This window comes from Polyodon spathula, chromosome 6 (assembly GCF_017654505.1).
Source record: "Polyodon spathula isolate WHYD16114869_AA chromosome 6, ASM1765450v1, whole genome shotgun sequence".
Taxonomy (NCBI): domain Eukaryota; kingdom Metazoa; phylum Chordata; class Actinopteri; order Acipenseriformes; family Polyodontidae; genus Polyodon; species Polyodon spathula.
In genome coordinates, this window is record NC_054539.1 from 73,207,937 (window position 1) to 73,223,761 (window position 15,825).

Here is a 15,825-nt window from a genome sequence, read left to right on the forward strand (position 1 = left end):
TTCAATGGTGCAGACTGCTGTTACATTGTGCACATTGCTGCTGCTGAGAGCAGAGAAAACATGGAGGCTGAATTGTGTGAGATCCTTATTGCAGAAGTGGATTTTACGGCACTTGATCAGTGATTGCTGGAAATTATTTGATTGAAAACATGTTGTATATATTGATATATTCTTTAACTATCTCAATTATATCGAACTGCACTACTCTGAATCGTGGTTAAACTGAGCAATTTTACCAATTACATCCTAAACCAATGATGGCCTGCAGAGAAGTGATCCAGTCAGCTGTTAAAAAGGGATTGCTGAATTGAAATGACGACACAAGACTGTAATGTGTCAGCTATAAACTTTATATGAAAGTTGGACAATGATGACTTCTGTGCCTTTAAGAAGACTACATCAACATTACAATTGGATATGTTAATACATAGAATACTCTGCACAATGGAAGGAAAAATAAATTAAGAAATTATTTACAACTTAAACTGTACATGTTTTACTTGTAGCCAGATTTAGTAGAAACAAGGTCATCATAAAAATTTAAAAAGTAAGAAAAAACAAAAAAACCTACATTTACAGCTTTTTACATTAGCAAATAATCATCCAGTACGAAGCAGAAAATCTTGACACCTTGAATGAAATCTTTGCTTTATACTGACCGCAGTACATCAATGCATATGTCTAGAAAACACTGTACAAGAAAGGCGGGGGGGGGGCGTGTAACAAAAAAATAAATCAATAAAATCCAGTTTAATTCTGTTGAATTCCCCCAATATTGGTGGATGGGTTCTTTCATCTATGCTTCACAGCCATTTTCTAAAACTGTACAGTGTTTTAAAAAGACACATGTTTAACTGAAAATGGGGATCACCAATTAATTTATCTCCTCTAATCAATTATACAATTATTGCATACATTTACCAAGTGCCCTGTTACATTAGCATAACTTCTCAAAACGTTTTACACCGTCTTACTGTAGGGATCCCAGTGACTACCGAGGTAGAACTTGCTTCTGGACAGATAATTGTATTACATTTGAGTTCTTTAATTTCCAGTTACTGGTGCACTGCTCCGCTGTGCATGAAGTCAATACTGGAAGAGGATACAACTGAGGTCTGCAAGAAATCTTCTTACACACAGAATACAGTACCCAATAATGTCTAATCCAATGCAACCATTCATTTTTAAATTTCAAGTCTTTATGCCCAAGCCCCTCCCCCCATAAAATCATGCAATTTTTCAACATAATTAAGATTCTTTTGCTATTTTTATTTATGCATCCTGATGTATAAATCAGCTGGGTAAACACACAAATACTGGCCAAATGTGTAGATAATTCTTTTCTGCTATGCACATTAGTTAATTTTAGGAAAATCACTTTTTATTTATTTATTTTTTTTCAGTGTATTAGCAAAAACTCAAATTCCCAGAAAACTCAAATTTCTGAGCACCAATGAATTGTCTGCAAAAGCCAACAACAGAAGTTAGGTGCATTTTCGCTGGCATACAGCAGTCAAATGTCGACACCATTATTGCAGCTCAGGAACCAGAGAATTAGCTTCCAGTCCTACTTGCTGGCAATCAGGATTGGCGTGGATAGAAACAATGGACATGCAGAAAGTGGCTGAGGAATAATGTATGTATGTATGGTTTTAATTCCTCATCTGATTTATGACCCAGGATTTTTAAAATAAAAATACACAGTAGAACCTCAGTTATGAACACCAAACATGAACTGACCAGTTAACTGAACCCCCTTTTAACTGGAAGCATGAAATCACTCAACCATGCTTACAGCAACCACAATCCAGTTTTAAAAAGTGCAGCGTTATCCTACTGAAATGGAAAGAAGTTAGAAACGCAAATGTGTTATACTTTCAATTCAAAGAAAACTAATTTTTATTTATGGTAGCGATATTAAAAAAAAAAAGGCCAAGAAAAAAAAATCCAACAACTTGCAAAGGAGGCTAAAAACAGATGCATCGTACGCAAAGCTGCTGCTGCTGCTGATTTGATAAAGCGTGCTGGCAAAATTACAGTACCAATAATGTATCCAGTACATGGTGTTCGTAAAATTCAGGTTCTACTGAATCTTATCTGAGGACAGAGAAAATGTTAGGTTATCATTTTCAGTAAATACTAGTAACTAGTTAAGTAACCCTTAAACTGAAAACTCTTTCATAATTAGGCTTCAAAGACCAACCACAAGCAGGAGAAAATAAAATGGGACTGCTTGAGCTCCCACTGGCTATCACCCCTTGTGTGTCCCTAAGCAGCTTTGGGTCTGTAGCCTATCCTCATCACTAATGCAGACAGGCCCCTGGCAGTGTGATTAACACCTGGATCCAGTGCCTCTCTGGATCTCAGTTGCATACTCGCCAGGTGTTTATGTTCTTCTCTACACACACCACTGGAATGCAGAGGGTTGGAGCACAGAGGCACACTGCCTAGTTCTTTACCTGCAGGTATGAGCCAACACATTCTTTTTATTTTATGTGAATGTATTGTACATATACCTTCAAACTGTGCTTTTCACATAGTTCATCGACTAAATAAAGCACTGTCCAATGCAGATTTTCAGCTGTTCATTTTTTCAGTCTTCTTGAACAGTTTCATCAGCTGGCCAAACCTCTCATAAACCTGCAAATAAAAATAAATAAAAAAAATCACAACAAAAATGTCTATGACCCCAAAAAAAAAAAAAAACATCCCACACACAAAAAAGACCCTCCTCTTAATATCCCAAGAAAGAAAAAAATGTATAGAAGCAAAGCGCAGTGGAGGCAACAAATGGAAAGATTTCAAGCACAGTCCAAAAAGATCTTAGATAAATTATGAAATTATTCCAGCTCATGAAGTGAGTTAAAGTAAACCCAGGCTGCTTCTTACCTGAGATGGAGACTTGTTTAACCTGGAGGCCAGTGAGCAAAAGGTTTCTTCAGAGGCTCCTTGCTTCTTGATGTCAACCAGAATAGCCCGGTCATCATCCCTGTAGGGCAGCAGGAAACACATTAAAGCACAGAAATCAATGAGCTCGACAGATACAACATGACACCATCTCATGAGCATGCTGACTGAACTGAAAAACATCAATGTAGAACTAGAAATAAAAAAAAACAGTAGAAGGGTCATTAAAAACCAATGAGATGGACATTACAAGTGATGATGATGAAGGATGAAGTGTAGCAGAGTCATTAATCGTACAGCAGTTATGAAACTGTATAATAAGACTTTTTAAATGTATTACTTATTAATGCACTTGCGCATTCTTGGCCTCAGTAGTTAATGGGAAAGTATGTATATTCAGAATCTTGCAAGAATAAAAATAAATGCAAGGACTGGTTGGTTCCATTAATATTTTTAGAAACTTAAAATGTGTCTTGTTTTTGTTTTGGTGGTTTTGTAAGAAATGCAAAAGAAAAAATGGAATACATGAAAAAATAGAAAACAAAATACAGCTTATGGCTTACCTTTTCTGTGTTCCTATGTACTAACAATCAATAATTCTCTTATGTCTTTAATTTAGAAATTGCTTCACATTTTTCTCTTGTTTCACTTGCTTAAAAATGTGGACTTTACTTTGAAATTTACTGTGTGCTACTACTATTCTAACAAATTATTTTGCAATTACTTTTTATACACGTAAGTAACTTTTACTTGCTCTTTAAATCTTGACGCCTAAAATCATTAAAAAAATTAACAAAGTTACACTTCTGAATTTTGGGTCCCTATTACGACACATATTTGGGCCCAGGATAGGCAGTTTTAGACCCCTGCAATAAATTTTCAGTGGGGGGAGTTGCCACCTGCACCCGTGCCAGGGGAGGACCCCCATACCCCCCCATGTACCTGCACTGTGGCAGGACCCCCATACCCCCTTGCGCCTGCACTGGGGGAGGACCCCCATACCCCCCTGCGCTGGGGGAGGATCCCCATAACCCCCATGTCCCCCTGCACCTGCACTGGGGAAGGACCCCCATACCCCCCTGCACCTGCGCTGGGGGAGGACCCCCATACCCGCCTGCACCTGGGCTGGGGGAGGAGCCCCCAAAACCCCCTGCACCCATGATGGGGGAGGACCCCCCAAAACCCCCTGCACCCGCGCTCGGGGACACCCAAAAACACCCTGCCTTCTACTTGGGATTTCTAGCATCCTACTTTAAATGAAAGTGAAAAGACTGATGATGTTAGGGTGATGAAAGTAGACCGCTTTATAAATGTATTTACCTTGTCCATGCTACCAAAACCGCTCCTTTCTTTTTGATGACATTCTTGGCTGACAGGCTGTTGGGTGATGGTGCAGGAAAGGATTTTCTACACTTCTTTATGCTGGGGGGGTTTCGTCCTTTTTTAGAATAACTGCTTTCTTCAAAATTCCTTTTCTTTTTCTTCTTGCCTTTGCAGACGGGGGTGGTGTCTCTCTTTGGTTTCTTGGCAGCGGGCTCAGAATGGCTCCTCTTCCGCTTGTTGCTGCCCGAGAGCTCGCCACCGCATTGCTCAGCCTCACTGTGGTCTTGGGATCGCCCAATCAGTAGCGAGCAGTTCTGAGAAGCCCCCTGATCAGAAGAATCGTCCTCCTCAGTTCCTGATAATGTCCTAGTATATTGATTAGAAGCTGGACTATTCATTGAATCTAAAACCTTTGACGAACTCTCTTTACCTAAATGCAAATCTGTGTCATCACATAAAGCGTTTATGACCGTTTTGACAGTAGTCCCATTGCAAATTGCCACAGCTGCAGCCGCGACTGTTGTGTACGGTTGCATTTCTTGATCTTCAGAGGGTTCAAGTAACTTACTCTCACTGCTCAGAGACTTCTGCTCCGTTTCTGAGGGGGCACTGGTAGAAGTGTGTCTGATTTTAACAATAAAGTGGTCATTGGATCGTTCCATAACTACGGCCTGCATTGGCAAATGGGGTTTGAACTGGAAGCCAGGTGGAATGGCCTGGCTGGGCCAGGTGGTGCTACTATCGGAGCTGCTGCTGGAGTTGTCTGAATCCAACACCAAGTGGATGTCCTGCTCAGTGGCTTCCTCCCCATCACAAAAGGCATCTTCAGTATAAGGGGCACTAAGGACGCTATCCGGAACAGCCATGACCTCCCTGTGTTGTTGCTGCAAAAAGCTCAGGTGACTGTCTGATTTTAGTGGGGAAGGGATAGTGAGGGAAACCGCCAGATCTTCTGTCAACATAGAATGAGAGATTGACCACTGTGGAAGGGAGGCACATGAGGCTTCTGTATCCATCGAATTAGCACAAGGGACTTCCAACATACAGCTCTCATCTAATGCAGCTGGGTTCAGTGGTAGTCCGATTCTACCACCAAAAGCAGGGAATTTCTCAGGACTGATAACAGACCAAGGGGTAGAGGCTGGGACTTTCATCGGTGTTAAAGCCTTGCTCGGGGTGGGCAGCATGAACAGCTTCTCTTCACCAGGAGCTGCCTTCCGAGGAGTCCCAACCAGCCAGCTGTGGCTGTCCCCGCCAGAAGCACTCTGCTCCAGCAGGTCAGACCCCTGCAGCAAACACTTAAAGATCTCCCCCATCTGAGAGTCTGTGACCAAGTTGAAAGTCAGGCTGGATGCCTGCTGCTCTGTTAAAATTTCAAAACTGAAATCTGATTTGTCAGGGACATTTAAAGGTTTTCTTGGGGTACAGGTGGCTAGGTCTATTGTGGGAGCAACATCTTTTTTAGGCAATTCCACTGTGTTTAATGTATTAACAGTAGACAAGCCAGGGTTTTGTTTGGAAATTTTAGTCGATGACTCTATATTATTTTTTGCTTTATTGGCCTTGTAGTTATTTAGGTTTTTGCCCCTGCTTCCTAAGCCAGTCTTTGGAGATTTCAAGTTTGGGGACTTAAATAACTTTTTCAAATCAGACTTTGTTTCAGTTTCTAAGGCTTTCCTCTTTGCTTTGTTGACTGGTGTCTTTGGCGATTTGATCGGCGTCTTCGTGTCCTCCTTATTTTCTTTCCTCGTATGGTCTTTATCCTTCTTGCCCTTCTGATCTGAAGGTTGTCCTAGATCAGCATATTCGCACAGACTAATCAGAGCAGCCTGGAGTTCTCTGAACAAGAAGTCAAATTGCTGCTCCACAAAGATCCAGAGCTTGCTTTTGAGATTGGGAGCCTTCTGCTCAAAGATGCGATTGACAATGCCGTTGTTGGAAATCTGCTTCAGCATCGCTGTAATGATCTTGCAGAGTTTGGACTTCAAGTTCTGTTCCGAGTTGGACAGTTTGGAGCAGTTTAGATTCTTAACAAACTCTGTGAACTCCAAAAGGGACATTTCAATGACGTTGTAGAATGTTTTTGCCGGAAAGCTTTTGTGCAGCTTCATGTACTTTTTCCTTATTTGCATGCGTATAAACTTTAGCATGTCCATAACCTCGTGTATAGAGGAAGGATCTGAGTTTGACAAAGATGTCATAACAGTTTGAGAGCGTCTCTTATTTGAAGGGGATTTGTTTGAGGGGGACTGAGGGTTTTTTACTGCTGTTGAGTTGGCTTTGCTTTTCTTCGCAGTGTTGCCTTGAGAAGCTGCTGGTTTGACCTGCTTAGCTGCGGTTCTAGCCTTAGGACTGCTTGGTTTCTTCCCAAGCCCGGGACTCTCTTTTATCTGGCGAGTACAGGGGATCACAACCTGCTTCTCTTCTTCCTCGCTGTCACTCACAATTTCTCCTTCTTCTAATTCATCCTTCACAGATGACGACGAGGAGCTTCCACTTTCCTTTGTCTCCTCCAGAGGGCTACATTCCGGCTCCTGATTCTCCTTGTTCACATCCATAATTTTTGTTTCTGGAGGAGTGACGCTTTTAAGAATTCCAGATAATTCTTAAAAAAAAAAAAAAAAAAAAAATACAAAAATTTAAATTAGTGCTTATACAAAAAATTATAATAAAATGAAAAAGATTTTAAATCAACATGTTGACTCTGGTTAATATGTGGAACCTGTAAATAAATTATAAAATTAACAACACACAAAAAAGTTGATCACCACGCCCTTATATACACTGCATATACTAAAACTATATTACTAAAATATATCAAGACCAAGTTTAAAAGAGCAAAGTCCTTTGTGACAACTGCATCAGCACTTACACAAAGTGTGGAACATACATGTACAGACCCAAACCTGCCTCCACTATATCCCCCCTGTCTTATAAAGGAAGCTTTTGTTTATTAAATCAATAACAAAGAAACAGAATAAAAAAAAATAAAAAGTTTGCATACATACCCTTGTCTAAGCTCCTTACATATGGTGGCTTGCCTGGGCACCCGTGCCTTGGACTTTTCTTCAGGGGTCGAGCGGGGCTTGTTAGGGGGCTGATAACCTCAGGAATGTGACGGATGGTTTTCAGGGTAACCAGCATAGAATCCTCATCAAGAAGCAGCATTTCTGCAGGGCCCTCAGGCACAGCCTCTGAACATTCACTGGAATCTGGCTGCAAATGACAGCTGGTCGTATCAGCAAAGGCTGCATTTCCACTCGATTCATGCAACGTTGATGAAATGCTACTTTCTTCCTGCTGTGCCGACAACAATATAATCCTAGCTTTGCTGCTTCTTTTTATCAAATTGTTTTTCGTCCGATTGCACCGTGAACTTGTATCCATGTCTGAATTTTCAGATTTTCCTTCAGCTGTGAAGTCTTCCTCGTAACTGGAATTTTGAGTTATTTTTAAATTGTTTTCATGTATCACAGAGTAGTCAGAACTTTGCGGTTCTGTTTCTATGGTGTCAGTACTGGATACTAAATCTGTAGAACTATTATTTGACTCTGTGTCTATGGTAACATCTTGGGATGCTGTGTTTATAACAGTATTGGCCACATCACCGATGGTAACAGCCTGGGCCTCTGCTTCTGCTGTACAGCTCTTGTGTTTTGACTGAACATTAATGTCATAGACCCCAGTGTCAGTAGTAATGTCACTGTGTGTATCTACAGTAATGCTATGAGCAATGCTGCCCACAGTAATGTCTAAAACTATGTGATTTTCATTATCTGTAGTCATTTTACAGGCTTCAGCCTCTAAGGTCACAATGGGAGATTCAGTATTTGACTTATCAAGGGTCTTGTCATTTCCAATCAATTTCTGGGCCTCACTAACTATGGTAACATGGCGGACATCAGTATCATTGTGGGCCTCAGCACCTACAACAGCACCAAGAGCTTGCACAATACCATCACAGGTCGCTGTGTTGACAGTTGTCGCACACACTTCTGGTTCTTTGGTTAGTTCAGCTTTTATAGGACCACAGTCTGCTGCCAAAGCTTGGATAGCTACATCCACAACAGCAGCATCTACTTCTGTATCTACTTGTACAATTTCTTTTAAAGATACATCTTGCTCCATCATATTAAGAGGGAATGGGATCTTTTCACTATCTGCATCATTAGCGGCTGGGAGACTCTCCAAATCATTTCCTGTGACACAGTTTGAATGTGTCTTTTGAGAAGGAACATTGAGAACCTCTGAAACCTCTTTATCCTGTTCTGATGATTCGCTGCTTGTTTCAGCCTCATCTAGCACAACATATCCATCACCAAAAATATCTGACTGTCGAGCTTCCCCACCATCACCTGCCAACTCTCCCTCTCCAGAAAGCCTCTTTTCGAGCTCCCCTTCTCCGGTGGACATCTTTGGTTTTTTCACAGGTGAAAGTGTGAGATTAAGCGTTTCCATGAAACACAGTTTCCTATTCCTGCCATTTTCCACTATGTTGTTTTCCTGGCCTAGTTGACCATCATTGACTGCAAGTTCTGGCACTGTGCTACCCTGGATCTGAACTCTATCTTCAGACTCTGCATGTGTGTCTTGATTTGCAGACTTCTTTCTGGGTTCAGAGTCTCTTCTGCAGACACTGGAATTAAACTTTGTTTCCTCATGCCTCCTTTTCTCTTCTCTTTTGCTGTCCCCTTTCTTTTTTTCTTCTTTCCTTTTACCCTCATCTTTCCTTCTCTCCTCTTTACTTTTGTCTCCCTTGCTTCTTTTCTTCTCCTCTTCTCTCCTCCGCTCTTCTTTTCTGTGTCTGTCTCTGGTGGGGCTCATCTCTTCCCTTCTGCTTGAAGAAGTCACAGACTTGTCCCCGTGTCGGCTTCTGAAGGAACTGCTGGCGTGCTTTCCTTCTTTTATGCTGGACTCTGGGGCTCTCTTTTCTGACCTTTCCTGGTCTTGACTGTGTTTCGGATCCCGCCGACTGCTCCTGCTTACCAGCTCACTATCTTTCTGACGATTTTTTGAACTATCCAATTCGCTAGATAGATGTCTTGAACTCTCCAGCTGAGGACTTCGGTTCTTTGAGTGTGGAGGACTCTTCCCTTTCCCAGATCTCCTCTGCTGCTCTCTCTCCGTATGCGCACTTCTCCATCGGCTTTGCTTTTCCCTATCTTTTTCAGACTCTTTAAACTCTCTTCCTGCCGTCTCCCTCTCTCTTGACCTTTCCTCTTTTTTACCACAGATGCCATTCCTAATGTTGTGATTTCGTTCCTCCTGGTATCTGAGCTTCCTTTCTCTGCTCTCCTGGAACTCTGATGTCCGTTTTTCAGTAACAGTCAGTTGCTTTGCAGTAGTTTCCATATAGGACTTGATAGCCCGTTTGTGGACTTTCCCAGCTGCCTCTCTGCACAAGTGTTCCATGTCTCTAGAATCATTGACATAATTGTCACTAGAACACAGGACTGGTTTATCAGATCCCAATACATCATGACTGGATGGTATTCTGTTCTGACGGACTGGCACGTGAGCTGAAGAGTCTTCTTGTGCAGTTCCAGTAGCTGCATTCCCTGGCAGCTGGCTCGTGTTATTTGCTCCAGCACTCTGAATACATGTATTCCTGGTTCCCTGCGATGCGTCATTAGAGGAACCTCCCCCTCCACTTGGGCTGTCTGTGTTCCCTTGCCTGGTGTTCGCATACCTCTGAAAGTTAGCTGAAGACCGAGGACAATACTGATTAAATCCACCCCTCCCACTTCTGTAACAAAAAAAATGAGAGAAAGAGGTACAGATTACAGTATGTGAAATATTGCAATTTGGAAATCAGGTCATTTGTAGGTCAATGACTAAGGAGGATTTTAATGTCTGAAAGCATACATAAATTAGAATGCTCCCATAGACTAACACTCTTTAATAGTACGGTATACCATACTGTACACCCAGAGCCTCCTTGTGACTTGTACAATGTCAGTTTGACTTTGCTGGTTAATACATTATCTTCTGCTTTAAAATGCACAGAGCAGAATAGCCTTTTTGAACAGCTTTTGCTATTGTAGGAAGTGATGCTGGCAACACAGGACCACTAGCAATATTAATCAGCTCCTCTTGATACAAGACCACTGCATATTATGGTATTATTTTTACCTCTGTTGAAGTCTGCCGATTTCTTCATCCTTGCGTACAATTTCCATCCGGGCTGTTTTGATAAGTGCAGATATGTTCTTTTTTAGAAGCATATTTTCATTATTCAGACCAATGTTCTGTGAAGAGAGAGGAAAAAAAATATATCAATACAGATCATACAGGCATCCAAACAATTTAATGATGCTGTTCTTATGTTCTAAAAAATATTTACCATTTATATATACTGTTCTCTCATTAGCTACTGCACTTTTACATAGCATTTATGTTATAGATGGACAAACCTGATTCTGCATTTCCTGTAGTTTGCAAAGTAATTCTTTAACATGGATCTGAGTTTTCTCCAGCTTCACCAGCAACTGTAGCAAATGAAAAACAGAAAAAAAACAAACATAAATCTTCTGTATGTCAGTATTTTCAATGTAATAAATGAGCCACTGTCCAAATAATTAAGACAAGGTTCAATGTGTTGGTTGGCTAGTTATTCTGTATCCTGCTGTAGGGCTAATTCTACCACTATGTCTAATGTGTCATCGGGGGTCCCGCAGGGATCTGTTGTAAATCGAAAGCACGGAATACATTTCCATTCTTATGCTGATGACACACAAGTGTATACTGAATTGACTACTGATACTACAAATGCCAATTCTAGGTTATCTGCTTGCTTGGATGATATTGTCGTTTGGATGATTAAACTTTCTACAGTGGAATTCTAATGAGACTGAAATTATTTTGATAGGCACTAAACAATATCACTATTCCTGACCTCATGTGGTCATATCATTGTTGTATCCACATCAGCCAGGAATCTGGGAGTAATCTTACATTCTGCTCTTGGTTTTGAGGCTGATGTTTCGTCGGTGGTTAAGTCTTCTTCCTACCACTTGCAAAACATTGCTAGAGTTCGCTGTTACCTTATACAAAAGGATGCTGAGATTCTAATCCATGCTTTAGTAACATTGCGTATTGATTACTGTAATGCATTGCTGATTGGGCTGCCTTCTCACCTGGTGAACCGGTTACAACTGGTCCAATATGCAGCTGCACGAATATTGACTGGTATAAAAAGGACTGAGCCTATTACACCTGTTGGAAAATTTACACTGGCTGCCCGTCAAGTTTCATATTACATTTAAAATCCTACTCTTGACTTGTAAGGCTGTTCGGGGAATAGGGCCTACATATTTATCTGATTTGGGGGCTGTGTGGTCCAGTGATTAAAGAAAAGGGCTTGCAACCAGGAGGTCCCCGGTTCAAGTCCCGGCTCACTCACTGATTCACTGTGTGACTGAGCAAGTCACTTAACCTCCTTGTTCTCCGTCTTTTTGTTGAGACGTTGTTGTAACTGGCTCTGTAGCTGATGCATAGTTCACATACCCTAGTCTCTGTAAGTCACCTTGGATAAAGCCGTCTGCTAAATAAACTAATAATAATTGCTGCATCCCTATATCCCTAGACGCACTTCAAGTTTTAAGTTGCTGACCTTTCCCTTACATCAGGTGAGTCACTCTGGGAGGTCAGAGTTCTCCTACTTGTGCTCCCTCCCACTGGAATTTCCTGCTGTCAGTTGTCAGAAACTCCAATGCTCTGGAGGAATTTAAGTCCCTATTATTCCTATTTTTTCCCCAAGCTTACAGAAAATAGACATTTTATATTTGAATTGTTAGTATTTAAACCGTTGTAATTAATGTTTTAATTTTTACTTGTTTTGTAAAGCACTTGCATGGCTTGCCATGAGACGCTATATAAAAATGAATTGATTGATTGAATGATTGATGGACCTATTACATACCTCACTGTATGAGGTTTCCCTCTCCTTCCTTTCTTCGGCAAGTACTTCTTCATATAAATCAAAAGAATCTTTAGTCTTCAGAGGTGAAAAGAGGTTGGCACATTTTTCTACAAGAAAAGCACAGATATTCCTCATTACAGATTACAAATTAAAAAAAAAAAAAAAAAAACACAAGATGCCCTGTTATAATTTTTTGCTAGTGACTTCTTTTTGGCTTTTAAAGCTAATTTGAATGCAAACAATTAAACCAATCCAAGTAAAGTGTTGAATTCACACCTAACAGGCAGTTCTAGTATCAGACTGGATTGCAGACCACAGACGGAACTGGACCCAGTTTGATATTGAAATTAGATGACATTACGTTTTACAGAATTTACATACAGAATATATTTCAGAATTTACCTGCATTTGAGCTGCATCTGGGACTGTTTTCATGGTCCAGCCCAGAGTAAATATCCAAGGAGCTGTCGTCACAGGCCACAGGCGAATCTGCCAGGAACATGGGGAGATGATGCATCGCTTGTGTGTTTTGTCACTTTTTCTTCTCGAAAGGACCTCAAAAAAAGGGTCCTCAGTACCAACCTACCTAATTTTGTAGCAAAGTATGTCTTCCTGATCGATACAATTCCTTCATTTTCTATCTACTTTTTCTAGCGATCATTTAAAATGAACCATTATTAACAAACACTAGATTTCGAAACCTCAAAACATTGACTAACACAGAAAAAAAAGTATTATTTCACTGATTCAATAAACACTTGTGGCTGCATCATCAAATCAACCTTTTTGTGAAGTGTGTCAGTCTAGCTCTGGGGAGTGATGCTTAGGCTATTTTGTGCTACTACAGTTCTGTTTTACCTGCGAATACAGATGCAGAAACATTGGTTATACAGCAAGAGACAAAATACACAGCACCTCTTGAACATCAGTTCTCTCTGTCAACGTTAGGCTTGTTTCCATTAATCACACTCTACTGTTCTCTTTACAGTTTGTAAATGTGGAATTTCTTACCAGAACTGCCTTGGCCAAAGTCACCATACAGGTCATCAAGATAACGGGATTCCATGTTGTTAACTGCTTACAAATTCTCCATGCAAGTCCACCTGGGGTCCTGAAATAAACAAGAGCAACGACAGGGACAATGTCTTATTGTAAATGGCTCTGCACATAAAGTACAGTTCACAGCCTACCTCTGTAAAACACTTTCTGATGGTGGTCCACTATGAAAGGCGCTATATAAACTGATATAATAATAATAATAATAATAATAATATTAAACCTTCTGCTTCATAGAGCAAATTATTGGAGCACAATCTTCTTCCACAACCCTTTGCTCCACGAAGGAGGATGATAATGGTCAATTTCAGAGAAACAGAGGTGTCAGATACAACTGTTCTCAGATGCACTGTAGTTTAATCACAAGCTTGCAATGGAGAGGTATGAAAAGCAGACATTACAGGATGCTAACTGGGGGTCTCAGGGTATACAGCGATGGCTAAAAGTTTCGCATCATCTACAATTTTAGGATTAAGACTCAATTACAAAAATAAAATAAAAACCTATATGAACACAATTTAGATATTTTATTTAACAGCCTACAATCAAAGAAATTACAAAATGATATTGCAAGAGTCTACCCGAAGCCATAATAGCAGTACAGTATTTCATGTTACATTGCGAAATGTCACATTTTTCAATTTTTCATGGAAAACTACAAAGTGGTATGTAATTCAATATGTTAAGGAAACATTATTCAGCAGGTTTTATTTGACTTTATGAAGCAAAATGAGTTGATAGGCTGATTATGCAACACTTTTGGCCATATATGTACATGCAGAGAGGCAAATGTTACAGTGCAAGATACTGAAGGTATCTTTATATACTTTAAAATGGGTGTAAGAAAGAGAGGAGTGGCAGGAAATTCAGATATCCACATGTTTGATTGATTTCAGGTTGGTTTTGGTTTCAAATGAAAAATGTCTGAAGACCATTGGGACAGTCTTGTGTGAAAAAAAAACAACATGTACTGCGTTCTGGTGGGTGTATACTGTAGTTTTTAGTGCATTTGTTCAAATCCATGACGATTAACACTGTCGCCTTGTTTCCAGTCACAAGTCTAACACCTTCCACGATGATCTGAATTAATACTGAAAACAGTATAATCATCAATATCCAGTATAAAACGCATTTACAAAAACATACTAATGTTACTAAAATCCCAGCGATTTAAACGTTTGACACACATTTCTATGCCAGCCCTTGCAGCTTGTTGCTTGTAACACGTGCCTGTGTGATTGTCTAATTGTCAGATAGCAAAAGTTTACAGCAAACTATACCATTGAAAATATAACAGTATACAGCGTGTGAAATGGTTGTGTTTTTTGTTTTTTAATACAAAAGCCTACAGCAATAGATTATATTGTTGCTGACAAACAGAAATACTGTGTTCTGGGCCCCTTGACGCTCAGAAGAGTTATTTAGTGACCCCACATCAATTTTTTTCTTTTCTTTTCTGACCAAATCTTGTCATGAACGACAGACAGACATTCATATATATATTTTTAAACTCACACCGTAAAAAAACAAAACCACACAATTGCATATGTCATATATTAACAAACAAAGCGACCTGTGCAGAAGAAACACTTATGTGATGCAAGGTGTATGTTTAATCAGCTCGAGCCGCTTCTAAAAGACTACTACAGTAATCAATAGTAGCGAAAAACATTTAAAACCTAGAGGACTGCGCTAAAATACTTATGAATAGACGGGTATGCTTTAAAACGCTTTACTATTATACCAATACACAACTAAATGGCACTTCTTTAAAGCGGCCTCACTGACCAACGCCAATCTACTAGCAGTATTGCAGACTTTTACAACCGTCTCCTGTCTATCACAAATGAGGTAAACGTATGCTCTAAAACCTTTGGAAAGAGTATGATTAAATTAAAAAATTACCGAAGGAAAGTGTTGAATTCTGTTCCCAGTGCTGTTTCGCTGTATCCTGTGTTGTTCTCCTGCCGCGCCAACCCTAGTACAACCCCTCCCTAACCGGAGATGACGACATTATCCCGCGGTCCGCCAAAGAAAGACACAACATAAACTGTGGTACTGAGATAAGAACCAGAAAATGGAGCAGTAAAGTCAATGCAAATACAAGTACACACAGTTTTTTCGCCGGCAAGACTGCAGTCAAAAATCTGCGGCTGGCGGAGCTTGGACTGCTTTGGAAAGGCGACTGCAGAGCCGACTGCACAAACATGGAGGTCAACCTGTGTGAGCTTCGGATTGCCTCCCGGGCTTCAACAGTTGGAGCAGCGCCAGAAAAGATTTATTACAAAAATAACTGCAATATATACATAATATTTACTGCTCAGAGTGTTGTGTTGGTGTGAAAGAAATGGCATAAATTCATAAACTATTTGCAGCCAGATTATCAATATTTTATTATTGTTTCTATAGGTATAAACAGAGCACCAGAAGACATCCCACAGATGTCAAGATTTTTCCATGGAAATTATGTATATGAAGTCTGCCATCATGTTTTGTCAATTAACAGGATGCTTACATTTAAGTTATGTACAGTCTGAGGTTTGAAATACAGTGCATGAGACATCTGTATTATTACTCTACGAATGTAGCAAAACTTGGTGAATATGTGGCACCAGTGG

The 15,825-nt window shown here is 40.2% G+C and overlaps 1 protein-coding gene across 1 annotated transcript; it reads right to left on the reverse strand.

Annotated features, from left to right (window-relative positions):
• Positions 1-346: 346 nt before the first annotated feature.
• casp8ap2 (caspase 8 associated protein 2) lies at positions 347-15,219 on the reverse strand. Its single transcript, XM_041253689.1, has 10 exons — positions 15,113-15,219; positions 13,163-13,262; positions 12,554-12,640; positions 12,152-12,258; positions 10,644-10,718; positions 10,363-10,478; positions 7,239-9,976; positions 4,228-6,835; positions 2,890-2,989; positions 347-2,640 (listed from the first exon to the last, which is right to left on the reverse strand). The coding sequence occupies exons 2-10, from the start codon at positions 13,215-13,217 to the stop codon at positions 2,578-2,580; spliced, it is 5,949 nt and encodes a 1,982-aa protein (XP_041109623.1). The 5' UTR covers positions 13,218-13,262; positions 15,113-15,219; the 3' UTR covers positions 347-2,577.
• Positions 15,220-15,825: the final 606 nt, after the last annotated feature.